The sequence below is a fragment of the Microcaecilia unicolor genome, chromosome 6, assembly GCF_901765095.1.
Source record: "Microcaecilia unicolor chromosome 6, aMicUni1.1, whole genome shotgun sequence".
Classification (NCBI taxonomy): Eukaryota; Metazoa; Chordata; class Amphibia; order Gymnophiona; family Siphonopidae; genus Microcaecilia; species Microcaecilia unicolor.
Window position 1 is genome coordinate 100024426 of NC_044036.1, and position 18366 is coordinate 100042791.

At 41.2% G+C, this 18366-nt stretch overlaps 1 protein-coding gene across 1 annotated transcript in view; it reads left to right on the forward strand.

The window, feature by feature from the left end:
* Window positions 1-18366, forward strand: part of CRB1 (crumbs cell polarity complex component 1) — a 201718-nt gene that overhangs the window by 158971 nt on the left and 24381 nt on the right. Inside the window, exons 10-11 of the mRNA XM_030206747.1 lie at window positions 5726-5854; window positions 9416-9542. Coding sequence (XP_030062607.1) covers window positions 5726-5854; window positions 9416-9542 — 256 coding nt within the window. The remainder of the gene's footprint in view (window positions 1-5725; window positions 5855-9415; window positions 9543-18366) is intronic.

Sequence of the window (18366 nt, forward strand, 5' to 3'; positions counted from 1 at the left end):
GTGCCCATTTTTCGTCTGCAGCATAATTGGCTGTAGCACATGGGAAAAACCCATGCAAGGGTGTGGTAAGGTCACTTTTTGCCACAGCTTAGTAAAAGGGTCCCTTAATTTCTTGTATACACAAGCCTGAAAGCTATTGAAGTGATGTAGATTCAGGTATGGTAAGTATTTTTCTGTTCTGGAGGGCTCGCAATCTGAGGGGACCTTTCACAAAGGTGTGGTAGGCTCTACATGTGAGCAACATGCGCCACAACGAGACTACTGCCAGGCTAGCACGCTCCAAGTGGTAATTTCGGATTTGGCGTGCGCCCATAACACCACGACAAATTATTTTTTATTTCCTACTGTGTGCGTTTCTGCCATTAATCAGTAGTTGGCGTGCACCAAACGGTGATTGCACGTATAGCGCGTGAAAGCCCTCACTGCTAGGTCAGTGGGTGGCAGGTAAGGTCTTAGGCTGAAAATGGACGTGCACTGGTTTCAATTTTAGTGCGTGTCCATTTTCCAGCCCCTTAAAAAAAAGGCCCTTTTTCTTTGACGCAGTAAAAAGTGACCCAGCAGGCGCCCAAAAGATGCGCTTGCACTACTGCAGACCATTTTTTACCATGGCCTAGTAAAAGGACTCCTGAGTTTGTACCTGAGGCAGTGGAATGTTAAGTGCACCTCCTATATTTGAGTTCTGATGGGTACCTCGTGCTGTTTGTTCATCAGTGTTCAAAAGATAAAAAGAGCAGTGTAAAGACTGGAAAATTTCAGCAGTGATAGGAATTTTTGTTATTTAAAAAAAAAAAAAAAGAAACAGTTGTAGATCCAAAGTAGTAAACTATCCAGCTTATAATCGAACGAGAAAAACGCCCAAGTTCCGACCTAAATCGGGAGATGGGCGTTTATCTCACAAAAACGAATAACGCGGTATAATCAAAAGCCGAATTTGGGACGCTTTCAACTGCACTCCGTCGCGGATGCGGACAAAGTGGACGGGGGCGTGTCGAAGGCGGAACTGGGGCGTGGTTATCACCCGAACAGAGATGGGCGCCCTTCGCCGATAATGGATGCGTTTGTAGCTAGAATTTAGGGCACTTTTCCTGGACCCTGTTTTTTCACGAATAAGGCCCCAAAAAGTGCCCTAAATGACCAGATTACCCCCAGAGGGAATCGGGGATGACCTCCCCTGACTCCCCCAGTGGTCACTAACCCCCTCCCACCACAAAAAAATGATGTTTCACAACTTTTTATTTTCACCCTCAAATGTCATACCCTCCTCCCAGGCAGCAGTATGCAGGTCCCTGGAGCAGTTGTTAGGGGGTGCAGTGGACGTCAGGCAGGTGGACCCAGGCCCATCCCCCCTACCTGTTACAATTGTGCTGCTTAATGCTTATTAGTCGTCCAACCCCCCCAAACCCACTGTACCCACATGTAGGTGCCCCTCTTCACCCCTTAGGGCTATAGTAATGGTGTAGACTTGTGGGCAGTGGGTTTTGAGGGGGATTTGGGGGGCTCAACACACAAGGGAAGGGTGCTATGCACCTGGGAGCTCTTTTACCTTTTTTATTGTTTTTGTAAAAGTGCCCCCTAGGGTGCCCGGTTGGTGTCCTGGCATGTGAGGGGGACCAGTGCACTACGAATCCTGGCCCCTCCCACGAACAAATGCCTTGGATTTATTCGTTTTTGAGCTGGGCACTTTCCTTTTCCATTATCGCTGAAAAGCAAAAACGCCCAGCTCACACATTGGCGAATAAAACATGGGCGTCTATTTTTTATCGATAATACGGTTTGGTCCGCCCCTTCACGGACCCGTTCTCGGAGATTAACGCCCATGGAGATAGGCGTTTCTGTTCCATTATGCCCCTCCATGGGGCCTTTCACTCTGGATAAAGTCGGTATATAAATGGCAATAAATGAAATGAAAATGAAATGAGAGCAAGCTAAAAAGTACTGTGTGAATTAGCATCTGATAACTGGTAGTGTACAGCTGCATTGATCGTTAGAGAGTTGGTATGTCTGTACTCATTAATTCAAGTGCTAAGCGTATTGCCTGTCATGGGGTGGGAAACCACTGTTTTTTGGGTGGGGAATGAGCATGGTTTGCGCATTGCACTTACCATTTGGTACAGTACTTTTCTGTACAGGAACTACATGGGAACTGGGAACATGCCTGGAAGCACCCCAGCAGTTAGCACACAGGCTTTGCATTTATCAAACATCAATTTTTACATCAAACATGCAGTAAATGCAAAATTTTACTGCACCTTAATAAAAGGGCCCCTTTATTTTTGATCAAGCATTTTGACTGGTTAAAATATTCTACTCTTTATTGTGCAGTGGACTTTGATCCTGCGGATCTGGATTCAATTCCCACTGCAGCTCCTTGTGACTCTGGGCAAATCACTTAACCCTCCATTGCTCCAAGTTACAAATAAGTACCTGTATATGCTATGTAAACCTCTTTGAATGTAGTTGCAAAAACCACAGAAAGGCGGTATATCGAGTCCCATTTCCCTTTCCCTTCATTTTCTGTCTTCTGTAGAAGCAATCTTAAAACCAAAAGCAAACATTCAAAGGGAAACTCCCTGAGGAGGGTCCCATTGAAAATGAAGAGGTTTGAAGATGAATTCTCTGTCCATTGTTGATTGATCCTTCTGTCCTTGAACTTGTCCTTTTTCAGTCCAGATGATGGTGCCCAAGAAGTTTCACAACACGGATACTGTTTTCCACGGAGGGACGGCCAGTTTTCATACCCCTGTTTTACCCAAGTAACTGTGGAGTCTTTTTACTAAGCTGCGGTTAGCGCTAGTACATGCTCACCACAGTTTAAAATGGCATATCACAGGACAGGCTCACGCGTACTACGGTAAATGCAAAATTGGTGTGTGCTAACTGCATGCTTAAAAAAATATTTTTTACTTCTGTGTGGAGGCGGCGTGTCTGGGGTGGAGCGTGAGCATTTTGTGCTAAATCAATTAACGTGGCTACATTGTTTGTTTTGTTTTGTTTTGTTACTTTTGTACCCCGCGCTACCCTTACCACTTGCAAAATAGGCTTTGGTAAGTGCTAGCATGGTAATTTTTTTTAATGGCAACATCAGCGTATGGCCGTTAATGCAAAAAATGGAAAATTGACCATTTTTTGGCTGCGAGTAAAAATGGCCTTAGTGTGGGGGAAAACCCTCTGAAAGGGCGTACAAAGGCCACTTTACCGCAGCTTAGTAAAAGGACCTTTGCGTATTTACCCTTAGGAAAATCAGTTCTACTTAGGCATGATCACTAATGCAGGTCTAAGCCTCTCCGTTTTAACGTTTAATGTGGTGACTGTATTAGTGCTGGGGAAAGCAGAAGAAGGATCTTTATAATCCTCAAAGCTTAAAACTAACAGTAAACTTTTTGGTTTGTCCTTTACAACTTACAATACTTCTTAAGCTGACAATGGATAGATACATGATAATAATATAGCCATGCAAAAAACCAATGATGGAAAAGGTGGGAATCAAGAAAATGAGGTCGTGGTGACACAGCAATTTTACAGGCAATGATGAGTGTGACGGCATGAGAGTGAACCCACAAAACACAAACAAGAAAATCTCCAGCTTATTTGGAACTGAAATACAGTCACTTAACACAACGGATGGGAATGGGGCCCTGTACAGCACCCTCGTACAGAAGCTGCAGATACAATGTTATTCTGTATATAGATAACAGATATAGATTATAAAAATAAATACAGTAAGTAATAACTGAAAGATATTAGGGACCCATTTTATATTTATATTTACTTTTATCCAGGGATTTGTTATACCATCTTTCATAAAGGAACAGTACATTGGTTCACGAGCTAATAATAAAGATTAAAAAAGGAGTTTCAAAAATTAAATAGGAAAGCTGAAACTAGAAGTGACTAGTTAAGGACCATCACAGGCTGCAGTTCAAGAGGTCATCATTCACACCTACCGCTGGCCAACAGAACCTAAGAGTCCCCTCCCACTCATAGCTGCTGCCTCATGCGAACAACGGATGTGGTACAGCAAGAGTGACCAGGGTAGGGGGATTGGGGGGTCTACATGGGGGCCATCAAGTGTGTGTGTGTGTGTGGGGGGGGGGGGGGGGGGGGTTCTTGTTACCAAGGAGAATTGTCAGGGTGATTGGATATTTTGAGGGGATTTCTGTCGGGGGGGGGGGGGGGGGAGGGATGATCGGGGAAAACTTGTGCTGCAGGATCAGGGTGTACATGAAGAAAGTGATATTAAAACGCTGCTCCCACGTCCATGTGGAGTGTATGTAGACATTGGTATTTAAAATCACTGCTCCCAGTGGATGTGGGGAAACATCCAAAGGGTCCTTTTACTAAGCTGCAGTAAAAAGGGGACTGTACTAGTATCAGCACATGCTTTGACACCTGATGAGGGTAAAGGCTTGCCATTTTGGGGGAAAAGAAATGGCTGTGTGGTAAGTGAACCACTTGCCGCATGGCCATTTTGGAGGGGGAGCACTTACCACTACCCTTTGAGGTAGCAGTAACGTCTCCCATGTTAACCTGGCTGTAACCGGGCAGCAGTGGCGTAGGAAGGGGGGGCGGTCTGCCCCGGGTGCACGCGCTGGGGGGGTGTCGGCTCGCTGGTTCCCTGTTCTTTCTGCCCGGAACAGGTTACTTCCTGTTCCGGGGCAGAGAAAGCAGGGAAGCAGCAGAGCCGATGCAGCTCCCAGTGACGTGCACTGGGGGCGGATCGGCCCTCCCGCCTGCCCCCCGCTGAAAGGTAGGGTGCGTTTCGGGGGGGGGGGTGCACAGCGGCAACCCGCCCCAGGTGTCAGGCACCCTTGCTACGGCACTGGCACTATGCTACCCGTTTACCACTTGGTAAGCATCGGCGCTACAAAAGTAGAAAATATTTTTGTAGCACTGAAAAAGGCACATGCTGGGGGTGGGAACTACTGCAGGCTTGTGCAGTAGTCAGGCGGTAGTTTAGGATTGGCACGTGGCAAGTCTGTTGCCACACGCCAATCCTTTAGTAAAAGGGCCCCCTATGTTTGGCAGAATTTATTGTAAAAATATGTGGGAATTTTCCTCTTTCCCTGGCATCTTAATTCCTCTCTCCATGCTCTATCTAAAGTCTGCATTAAACTCTTAAATTGCTCCTAGTTTCATTAGGCTCCTAAATTAAAAAACCTAAAAATAGGATGCAAAGGGGGTAGATTTGGGGGGGGAGGGGAGCAAGTAAATTAAGAGCTTAGCACTGATTTTCAGTACTAAGCATCAAAATTTGGCTCTAGGGTATAGGCATAATTGGCAGGCTTAAATTAAAGAGCTTTACATTTAGGCTCCTGTATTTAGGTGAAATTTCAGCTGAACACTATGGTTCTTGAATCTGACTGAAAATAGGAGACAAATTTAGGAACGTTGCCTCAGTTTTGGAGTTCAACTTTTTAAAATGATTATTCTTATCAGGATCTAAGTGTATTATATTGAGTTATTACTTGTACAAAGTGTTATTTCAAACTCTTATTTTGACACCTGTAATCCTAATTAATGAAAGATTAAAGTAACACATCTGCATCCCTTCGAGCTTATCGTGGAGTAAAGTTGGGGAAAGCTTATAAACCAGCAAATACACCCTAGGCACTTCTTCATTATGGTTTTAGATCATTGCTTAAATTAAATGTAACAGAAAACAGACAGGTGTTCACCTGAATGTGAGTTTACAATATTTCTCGTGGTGTTACTGTCATTCATCTAGATACAGCAGATTGCCATCTACGGTTTGTGGAAACGAAAAGAGAAATATCACTTGCTACAACTATGGCAACTGTACCGAAAACAGAAATGAATTAAAATGCAATTGCCTAGCAGGATTTACTGGAGAATGGTGAGATATAGTACTTCAAAACACAAGATTATTCATCTTTTAGGGTTTTTTTTTAAATTTTGCTTTTGTGGAATTATTTGGGCCCTGTTAAGGTGCGCTAGTGTTTTTAGTGTGGGGTAAAAATTAGTGCGAGCTAACTGTGTAGGCGCCCATAGGAATATTATGGGTATCTAAATGGTTAGCGTTCGCTAGCATGGCTTAGTAATAATTTTGCTAATGCTGAATCACTGCTCAGCTGATTTGCATAATTTCTCAGCTCATTGATATAAGTTTTGCTAACAATTTCATAAAGACATAGTTGTGTGTATGGGCGGGGGGGGGGGGGGGGGCAATTGTATAAGATGATGCCTATGTGGAAAGTCAAAAAGGTGCTTTTTGTGGCTATAGTATTTCTTAAAGGCAACATAGATGCCTGTGAACCTGAGCATTCAGACACCCATGTGCAAATTTCCACCTGCTCCATTAAAAAGTTGAAAACGTATTCAGCTATTCTATGTACATATATTTAATAGTATATGCAAGTACTTAGGGATTCCACTTCCATTCTACCCAACCTGCACCCCCAGAAATGCCTACACATGCGATCTTTGGGAATCCAGTGACGTTTTGGAAAAGACAGTGTGGAAAAGCTAATTTAATCCGTGACACCTTGAAACAGCCACGAGAGAAACTTTGGCCACAATCGATGGGGTCAACAACTAAACATTTACAGCATGCCTTGTTTAAGATAAACTTTTTTTCTTATTTGGAGCAGTCACAATTGGAAAGGGGTAACCCAGTGGATTTATACTGCACAGAGTTTTAGTGATTCATTTGGGGTGGGTTTTTTTTTTATGCCAGTGATGCAATTACTTTAAAAATCCCATCGCTTATTACTGCATAAAAGAGGGTGAAGGTGAGGTTCTGAGGCTTCCCCCCCCCCCCCCCCCCCCCCCCACCCATTTATATCACACTCTGTTGTTCATGATTTGTTATTTGAAGTACATTTGCTAGTGATGAAGAAGAGTTATTATTTTTGACTGAACAGTCCTTTCAATCCTCTATATCTTGATACATGTGTACTTTTAAAACATGTAACTATCAACTATCTACCCAGTTTTATAAAAGGCCTCACTTTATACACACCTTTATTAAATTACCCACTTTAAACACACTATCTACCATTTTGACTTGTGTACTATGCCATTTGCATCTTAATAAACCTGCTTCCTTCTATCAGTACCTCTGACTTTCTTCCAGTGTTTGCATGGAACTGTGTGTGATTGATATAATGATCAGCAGGGAAGATATTACATTATACGAGTTATCACTCTTTACAGATTTTCTCCTTCGCTACACTTCTGCCTTTGATACACTGGTGTGATCATTTCAAATGGTAGCTCGTCTTATTCCCCAGTAATGGTTCTTGAATCCCTTCAAGAGATTGCTATGCTTAGTAAGAAGGCAAAAAATACAGAACAGGCTATCATATGGGAAAATGATAAGGAAGGATCTGAGAGAAAGGGAAGGAATTTATTAACATTTTGGGGTTAATTCTATAAAGTGGGTGCTAAAAGTTATTTGTCAATTACACACATAAATCTAAATATTTAGAAAAATGGCACATATGTGTGCACCTACTTGTATAATGCTCAAATTCCAGATGAGAATCTATGCACACTTCGGCCTTTAACTTTCTCTCTCCGGCTCTATGGAATTCACTCCCACAATCTATACAATTTGTGGAAAAATCATCCGTGCTATGCTAAAAACACACTTGACTCCCTATGATGCAATGTTCAGCAAAATGTCAGACCTGACAGACAACCTGTAATGTAAAAATGTTGATTTATGTTTTATAGACATTACTGATGTAATTTTTATTTTAGAATTGTATGTTCTCTTTAATTTGAATATGCTGCTTGTCTTTACTTTCTTATCATTTTATGGACTTCCTTTAGGTATTATGTATGATACTAAGGGCCCTGTTTACTAAGCCGCGCTAAAGGCGCGTTAGTGCTTTTAGCACACGCTAACCATTAGCGCGCTGTGTAGGCACCCACAATATTCCTATGGGCGCCTAAACAGAGCACGCTAATTTTGTGCATGTGCTAAAAACGCTAGCGCACCTTAGTAAACAGGGCCCTTAGTCATTGTAAATTGTTCTGGTTTGCCTTGCAAGAGAGACAGAACAGTAAAACTAATAAATGATAAACAATATTTTAGCACATATTTACAGGAAGGCATACACATAGGCAGAGTCTGCGTGGGGCGTGGCTATGGACAGGATTCACACTTAATGCATATAACTTATACAACTCCCATCTATGGATTGAGTTTGATTTGTTTACTTTAAGCAGACTGGCATTTTAATCTATGTGATTTCCTGTCAGTTCTTGATGATGTCATATGTATGAGACCAGAGCAGGCTGACAGTAACTATATCAATTTCTCTTCTGCATAGCAACTGGGGCTGTGAAGAAAGAGGAGGAGTTTTTTGAGGACAGATATATTAGTGGGCGTCTCCCTGGTTCAGGGGGGGAGTTGTGTGATGTCAGGCAGAGTGAGCAACATGTAAAATTTACTTATGGTCTCCGCAGCTAAAAATGCACATGTAAATTTCAATTAGTGCCGATAATTATTAGCAATCAATTATCGGCACCATTTATAGAATTTGGGGGTTAGAGGGCAGCTATACGATGCCTATTCTATAATGGAAAGTAGGCGCTTGCTTTTCTTTATAGAATATTAATGTAACAGGCGAATACATATCAATAATGTAGGCGCAAGCCATAGAGCTGGTGTAAATGTCAGAGATACGCATGCAACTTATAGTATTCTACACCTCTTATAGTATTATAGTATTCCACCTCTTCAATGTCGCCTTCGGCACCTAACCACTACACCTCTACTCAGGAAATCTAGACTGCCCCAACTTGATATTTCGTTCTTTTAGATTGTAAGATCCTTTGAGCAGGGACCATCCTTCTTTGTTAACTTGTACAGCGCTGCGTAACCCTAGTAGCACTCTAGAAATGTTTAGTAGTAGTAACTTACGTGTATGTGAGTCCCACTCATGCTCCACCGAGACTCCGCTTCTGTGTCTGCCTATCTGTGCCAAAATTTGCATACTCAACTTTGCGTGACCTATATAGAATCCAGGGTAAGTGTATTGACAATTAACATTGATGCACAATTAGCAGGCATGCACTCAAAGGGTAATTCTCTAAAGGAGCGCCTACATTTAGTTGCCTGCAATTTGCAGAGTTGGAGCTTGCTCTATAAATGTTTGCTTTTAATGAATAGTAAGTGCAAAACTGTATCACACTTTAGCAAACAGGTACCTAAATGTATTCAAACAAGCACTAAAAACCCTTCAGGGAATGAGTCATAGCATTTCCCACTTAAGCAATATGCATCATATCTCAACTCATGCAATGTAGAATGATAGGGCACTCTAGTCGTGCTGCAATTTTTCTGGAGAATGGAGACTCTTTCAGGAATCAAAGGATGTCCTAAATTTGTGACATATCTACAGTTTCATTAATAACATTATTGTGCTTGGTGTTTCATGCTTTTCAGGTGTGAAGTTGATATTGATGAGTGTCAGTCTGACCCCTGTCTGAATGGAGGCCTGTGTCAGAACCTACCCAACAGATTCCTGTGTATCTGTGATGTCAGCTTTGCTGGTGATCGCTGTGAGAAAGATGTAAGCAACCTCTCTTTTTATGTTGCCTTGTTACTGTGGCAGAATCTTTTTCAACTTCTTTCCTATCTCATTTTGCGAATGGACGATGAACCAGCTGTTGAATGGGGAGAACAGGAAGATTACTAGCTAAGCCATTCCTCTTTACGACTGTTGCAAAGTTGATCAACAAGAGGTTTCTTGATGTGAATAGGTTTATTTACCATGTTCTGCTATACTACTTCTAAGCTGCATGGGAGTCTGCCTCCCACTTTCTTACTGTTGGGGGTGGTGCAACATTTTCATGGTTTCAGTCATGCAAGGAAAGCAGGTTCTGTGGAATATCCAGGGAACCTGCTTGTCCCATACAATTGCAACTGCAAGACAACTACTACTATTAATCATCATTTCTATAACGCTACTAGATGTATGCAGCACATTATATGCAGGTACTTTCTCTCTCCCTAGTGGGCTCACAATCTATGGGGGTCTTTTATTAAGTCACAGTAGTGTTTTTAGCCAAGACACCCATAGGAATATAATAGGCATCTCAGAGTTTACCACCAGCTGATTTCTACTGTGAGCTAAAAATGCTCCCACAGCTTAGTAAAAGAACCTCTAAGGTTTTGTATCTGGATCAAGAGAGGATTAAGACTGTAGATACCACCCCAGACAGTAGGAATGCAAGCAGCAAACTCTCTTGCAGCATAGAGGCAATGTGAATGTTCTGTACATTTCTGCTATTTCCCCAAACTTCTTAGTGGGAAAACATTGAAAAGATGTGAAAAGTGTGAATGAATAAAGTCACTGAAAAGTAATGTAAAAAGAAAGCAATATGCTGGAGCAACTGTTAACATTGTGTTTGCATTCTCCTGCTTTATATATAAAACAACCTTTTATAAAGAGCATGTTTCATACAAATATATTTTTTAAATGATGCAAAATAATTTTTACAATTAAAAGTAAAAAATACGTTTGCTAAGGAAAACTTATAAAGGAAGGGAAAGTGAGAATGAATAGGGTGAAATAAGTTTAGAAAGCTACTAAGGACTAAGGTATTAGAGAATTTTGAATCTTGGTTAAGTAATTTTCTATAGAAAGATGGACAGTCCTTGGAGGTTTCTCGTGGCTCTATGCCTAAGTGTCTCTGTATTGCTCAAAGTAGTCTTCTCCGGAGAAGTGAAATTCTGATATCTAGACAGTGTCCCTGGATTCTATATATGGTGCCCAAAATTGGGTGCCGATCCGAGATGTGCAGCCAATTAAATTGGCTAACGAGCCAATTAGTGCCAATAGTACCTGTATAATATGCGCACATCTTGCTACTCGCTTTTCTCTAACAATAGGCACCCATATCCCATAGCACACAACCCAAAAAGGGATATGGCCATTGGATGGTCAGAAGCGCTTCTAAATTTTGCACACAGTGTTATAGAATACTGGGGATGTGCATTCAAATTGGGCAGTGAGAATTACACCTGGTTTCAGGAGGTGTAAGTCCTGGCACCAAAATCAGCGCAATGCTATTCTATAATGGGCGCTTATCTTTGAGCACCATTTACTGAATCTAGCCCTTTATGTATTAACTATTTCAAATAACCACAAAAGGAAAACTATGTGGAGTGGCCTAGTGGTTAGAGCACCAGTCTTGCAATCCAGAGGTGGCTGGTTCAAATCCAGCTGCTGCTTCTTGTGATCTTGGGCAAGTCACTTAACCTTCCATTGCCTCTGGTACAAACTTAGATTGTGAGCCTTCCTGGGACAGAGAAATATCCAGAGTACCTGAATGTAACTCACCTTGAGCTACTACTGAAAAAGGTTTGAGCAAAATCCAAATAAATAATATGTGTATAACCCTAATCAACACTTAGGGGCCCTTTACAGAGCTGCGGTGAGTCCAATGTGGGGGCTTATCACAAGCCAAATGTGGCCACCGGTGGTAGTTCAGACCCAGCATGTGTCATTTGCCATGCTATGGAAAATAGCTAGATATTTTCTAGTTCAACACTAACCTGGCATTCATTGGGCAGCAGCACTACCCAGTTCCCTCTGGTTAGTGCGGGAGCCCTTAACGCCACCTCAATGGGTGGCATTAAGTGCACCCCCTTGCATGGCCACGCATTAAGTGAAATCTTGTCACACAGCCATGCCTTTTTTTGGCCTTTTTACCTGCTGTGGTAAAAAGGACCACAGCGTGTGGCAAAAAAGGGCCCCTGTCGCTAGCACAGGGCCCTTTTTACCGCAGCTTGGTAAAAGGACCCCTTAATGTTACGAAAAGGTAAGGGTGGGGATTAGAGAAAACCAGAGGCATTTCTTGCATTGATGAATTAGAATATGTGCATATGCATGTCTGAGATCCAGGGTCAACATCCAGTCCCCTTTGTTGAGTAAAATAAGAATTGATGGAATGTGGAATTTCTCTTTCAGGAAGTAACAGTTGAGGTCCCTTAGACTGGTAAGGCTTAAATTTCCTGCCTTTTTTTACAATTTATTTATTTATATTTTGCTCACACCTTTTCAGTAGTAGTTCAAGGTGAGTTACATTCAGGTACTCTGGATATTTCTCTGTCCCAGGAGGGCTCACAATTTAAGTTTGTACCTGAGGCAATGGTAGGTTAAGTGACTTGCCCAAGATCACAAGGAGCAGCAGTGGGATTTGAACCAGCTGTCTCTGGATTGCAAGACCAGTGCTCTAACCACTAGGCCACTGCTCTACTCATAAAACCTTCCCTGAGGTAGGACAGGTTCTGTGGCACTGGCTTGGAGAAGTAAGTGGATCTTCTCCTGCAACATAGCATGATGACTTGAATGACATTTTGTTTCTGTCAGAGGGAGATCCAGGGGATGGCTTGTGAATCTGAAGTAATAGCCATCCTGAATTATGGACAGCACCCACATATCCATGGTGATTTTCTTCTAAGCTGATAGAAAAAAAACTGTACCCTACCTCCCACAGGTAGGACATGATGGATGTCTTGAAGAGACTGGATGTGAGGGCCACAGTAAAAAAAGAAGACTTTTACTTCGGTTGGGTAGGGGTCACCTGCTTAGGTTGAGCCCTTTCCCTTTGTCTAAGTTAAGGTGCTGCATCTCATAAAAAATATTGAGGTTGCTTTTTGGTAGTAAAATCTCTTCTGATAATAATGGTCACACCTGTAGTGGTTGACTGAGGTATGCCTAGCAGCAGTGACTGATGTACAGGGCTGAACAGCTGAGAGAGGCGGCAGCATAGAGCAATGGTCTTTAATCATGTCCACAGCCTACATAACCCTCTCTTCAAAGAGCAAGTCTCCAGTACAAGGAACACCTGGACATCTTTTTGTAAGCTTGAGACACCCAACCATTCTAGGTATCACAAGCAAAAGTTTTTTTTTTAAAATCTTAAGCAATCCTGATGATGTGCATCCCACGTTCATTAGCTTCCATTAGTATGGATGTAGCTGCTCTGAGCTTGTATTGCGAGAGCTGGGGAGAAGACTTACACCTTGTGCAAGATAGTGTACATGTTTTGCACCATATAGAGCTGGTGAGTGGCTATTCCTGCAGAGAACGTACTCCCTTGAAAAATTTATTTCTGATATGATCCATTAAAGAGAAGCAGTAGAAACATAATCTGTGTTTTTGGCTTTCCACATCAATATTTCCATGACCACAGAAGATTGTGAGAACTAGACTTACTTAAATCCTGGAAATGGCTGAACCTTGTACTGCATATCCAAGCATTTACCTCCTCATTTTATAACAGATCACCTAATAGCTTAGGGTGTAAAGGCAAGAGGAGCATTCACAGGGGAGGGGTATGGGCAAGCTTGACATTTACACATGTCAAGTACCGGTTGAGTTGGAGAGCATTGGGATGGCTGATTCTTTGGCTATTCCTGAGGATATTACTGGAAACAATCTGGCTGGCCATTAAGAAGATGGATGAGATGGTAGAGAAGACTGTGCAGGACACAACAACTCTTGTGAGTAAGGTGAATATTTTGTCACAATCTTTAGAAAAAGTTCAGCAGGAGAGCTCCAAACAGATTTTGCAGAGTAAACTGGAAGTTAAAGAAGTTGTTTCTATGGTGATCAAAGATCAGAAAAGTACTCATAAGAAAACAGAACGATTAAAAAAGTTTAGTAGGAAACTGAACTTGAGAATCTTAAATTTTCCCAAAGTGTTGGATGTGACCCCACTGGATATGTTTAAGAAGTTTCTTGTTGAAAATTCCTATGGACGCTATTCCCTCTTTGAACAAAGTGTATTATTTGCCAGTTATATAAACAAAAAAAAAACATCAGCTGTGGGTCAGCCTTTGGACGATCAGACTTTGGTAGATCATTTTCCACCTGGATCCCAAGTTCCAGCTCAGTCTCAGCTGGAAGTAAATGACTTTCCAAAATGGCAGAGATATTATTTAATATCTCTGCCATTTTGGAAAGTTCTTTTTCTGACCTTTAAGAAAGAGCTACTTTGATTGTAAACTTTGTCTTTGAGCAGGACTTAAATTCAAGAATGCGGTTATATTATAGAAATTCAGGTTCACAATTTTATGGTCAACAGATTTGGTTGTATTTGGATGTAACAAAATCTACCCTGGAGAGGTGGAAAGAATTTTAAGCTATGAGAGAAGAGACAAAGAAGTTAGGAGCGACCCTTTTTTGCTGGCATATTCTTGCAAATGTATTGTAAAATACCTTGGTCTGAAATATGTCTTTTTTTTTGTACCTGACCATTTGAGATCCTTTTTGGACTTAAAGAAGTTGACCAGTAGTGGAACATCTTGAGTTGGCTTTTGGACATTTAGGGGGAGATTCTATATATGGCGCCCGGAAAATCCATGTGAAAATCATTTTTGCCTAAGTGTTTTCTATAAGATTTAGGTGCCGTATATAGAGTATGCTTAGTTGATATCCCAGTGCCTAAAACTACATGCATCCATTTACACTGATGAAAACGAGGTGTAAATCCTTGCACGTAGATTTACACAAACTGGGCCATATTCTATAACAAAGTATGTAAATTTGGGAATGCCCATGAAACGCCCATTTCCTTACCCATAACCACGTGCCTTTTTGGATGTGCAGATTAGAATTTAGACACAGTATGTTACAGCATTCGCTTAGTGAGTTATGCACGCAAATTCTAATTATTGCCAATTGTGCTCAGTACTGATTGTTAAGTACTATTAACAATGCTAATTGGCTTGTTAAGCCAATTAAGTGACGTGAATTGTTATGGAATACACTTAGATTTAGGAGCGGAATTCTAGGCATGATATATAGAACCAGCATTTAGTGGCTAGGTAAAACCTAGATTATATCCTTATATTTATATAGCCATGCCTCTCCCTTATAGTGGTCTGAGGAAGTTGTTAAGCTTCTTTATTATATTGTTTCTTCCTTTGTTATATAATTAGGCATCTTGTTTGCTTTATTATTTATTTATTTATTACATTTGTATCCCACATTTTCCCACCTTTTTGCAGGCTCAATGTGGCTTACATAATACCATTAGGCGATCGCCAATTCTGGTATGAACAAAATACAAAGTGAAGTTGTAGTAGGGTAAAGTTCATGTGAGACAAAAACATTTGGGGATCATAAAGAGGAGGAAGGGTTTAGTTATTTCCAGTATGGTTTTGGTTTCGTTGTATTGCAGGGTTCAGGTATTTAGGTTGGATCATTAGGGTATGCCTTCATGAACAGGTTAGTTTTTAGTGCTTTCTGGAAGTTTAAGTGGTCATAAGTTGTTTTAACGGCACTTGGTAATGCGTTCCGTAGTTGAGTGCTTATATAGGAGAAGCTGGATGCATAGGTTGTTTTATATTTTAGGCCTTTGCAACTTGGGTAGTGGAGATTTAGGTAAGTTTGTGATGATCTTGTAGTGTTTCTGGTTGGTAGGTCTATGAGTTCAGTCATGTATCCCGGTGCTTCACCATAGATAATTTTGTGTACCAGGGTGCAGATTTTGAGTGCAATACGTTCTTTGATTGGAAGGTAATGCAATTTTTCTCATAGGGGTTTGGCGCTGTCGAATCTCGTTTTGCCAAATATGAGCCTAGCTGCTGTGTTTTGAGCAGTTTGGAGTTTCTTTGATTTGTTTTTATTTATTTATTTATGTTGATTTATATACCGTATCTTATTGCAACTGCAAAACAGAACGGTTTACATATGTATAAAAACAACTAATGTATACAAATAAACAAACAAAGGAATTCCATTCATGACAGGAAAGCACAGCAAATCAGAATTAACCAATGCAAATTAAAAATCCAATATACAGTTAAGCTACCCTTTTTTTTTTTTTACCTTATCTCTTATGCTAAATTCTGTTCTACATAGCTTGTAAAAAAGAAGGTTTTCAAAAGTTTTCGGAAATGGATGTAGGATTTCTCTAATCTGATCTCCTTTGGAAGGCCATTCCAAAGGGAAGGGGACAAATAGAAAAAAGCCGATCTCCATATAGATTCCCATCTAGCCTTGGCAAGAGGGGGAATAACTAGACTATTATTTGTTAGGGATCTAAGAGTTCGCATAGCGGTGTAAGGAATTGTTAAATTTGACAAGTAACTAGGGTTTAATGTGTAAAACGCCTTGTGAGTCAGAACAAGAGCTTTAAACTTAACTCTTTGACCGGGAGCCAATGCAGACAATGCAGTGAAGGTGTTACTCTGTCATCCCTTTTGGCCCTGCAGATCATACGCGCTGCTGTGTTTTGAATTCTTTGTAATCGCTTTAAGTTGGCTTGAGTAATCTCGGCATATACAATATTACAGTAATCTAAACGTGAAGTAATATACGCAGATGTCAGTGTTTTGAGAGAGTCCTTACGTCCTGAATTTCTAACTGACCAAAGCCACCTCAGATGGAAGAAAGATTTTTTCACTACATCGGGTACTTGTTCCTCAAAAGTCAATGCGGAATCAATAATGACCCCAAGATATCTAAAGGACTTAACTGTTGGGATATTCTGACCAAATAGCATAGGCACCACAGAAGGACATGTGCCTTGCCCTACTATCTAAGATGTTATAGTCTTATCCGGGTTCAATACCAACTGATATGTTGTCAACCAGTCTGCCACTTTATCCAGACATATTTGAATCGGTGTAAGATCTATGTTGTTCTTTGCATCCCACATAGATTCCGTTGCAATAATCTCGATGGCTTAGTACCATGGATTGTACCAGGTTGCGGAATACTTCCCTTGGGAAAAAAGGTTTCACACGTTTGAGTTTCCACATTGAGTGGAACATTTTCTTTGTTGTAGATTTTGCTTGGTTCTCTAATTTGTAAGAAGCTTTCACTGTGTTTCATATGCAAGTGGTCTACTTGTAGTATATGTTTAAAACTTATAAATAAATAAATAACAATGATAGAAAAGGACCAAGCAGTCCTAAATTTGAGAGACACCACTTGTCTGCTTGAATTAGTCCTGCTTGTCAATACTTACCTGTAACAGCTGTTTTCCATAGACAGACCACAAGACACACACCCTCCCACCTCCCTGAAAGTTGCCTGATTCTATTGAGCTTTGGAATTAACTGAGGAACTGAAGAGAATGGTGTGCACAGGAAAAGGCTGTTGATGCTCAGAATTTTACACCATGTTTTGAGATCTGGGAGAGCAGTTCCATCCTGGTGCTGTCTGATCGTATCACCCACATGTGTAGCTTATCAATTGTGCTGTCTACAGAAAACATCTGTTACGTGTGAGCAACACTGCTTTTCTGCCAGCCCATTTTAACCAGGTAAACGGCTCTGAAAATTATCCTTGATGTGTGATAAAGTAACAAGCTTTATAGCTAGCAGGAAAATTAAGAATTTTTAAAATTTTAATTAATACAGGGGCCCTTTTGCTATGCTGCGTTAGACGCTAAAGCATGCCTAATGCAGGAAAAATGGCTTAAAACAAGATGCGTTAAAGCATTTTGCATTAGTTTTGCCATCTGCACTTAGCACATGGTATTTATTTTTTCTTATTTTTTTTGGGAGGGGCATATCAGGGGCTGGAGAATGGGTTTGGATGCACTAATCAGCTAGTGAGCTGATATTAACACCATGTTAACCAGGTAGCATATTCATAACATGGGAGTCCTTAGTACCTGCTCAATAGGAGGCAGTAAGTGCTCCCATGTTAATTTTTTTTTAATGGTCACTTACTAAAGGTAACTTTAGCACATGGCCAGAAATTCAACAATTCGAAAAAAGCCCTTTTTGATGACGCACTAGAAATGGGCTTAATAGTGAGGAAGGCCTGCATAAAGGGAAAAGGAAATGGGACTTGATATACTGCCTTTCTGTGGTATTTTGCAACTACATTGAAAGTGGTTTACATATATACAGGTACTTATTTTGTACCTGGGGCAATGGAGGGTTAAGTGACTTGCCCACAGTCACAAGAAGCTGCAGTGGGAATCAAACCCAGTTCCCCAGGATCAAAGTCCACTGCACTAACCACTAGGCTACTCCTCCTAAAGACACACTAAGCCCATTTAATAGCACAGCTTAGTAAAAGGGTCCTTTATTTACAGTAGTCTATTATCTTTCATTTTAACAGATTTGCTCTATGTATGGCAGGGTGAATACATGGAGGAAAGTGCCACTGTTGACTCCAAGTTCTGAGATATAATCTTGTCTTAGTCTTGTCTTGTGCATTTCAAAATGCAGATGCTAGCACTTTGCTTCATGTGTTCCTGGCACTAGATCTGTACCAGGGCTGTAGCCAGTCCTCCAATTTTGGGTTAGACTAGGTAGGGTCAACACATTCCTCCCTTCTCCTCTCTCTCCATCCCCCCCGACGCATGCTAAACATACCTTTGTTGGTGAGAATGCTGAGGCCCTGGCACTCAAAGATATAC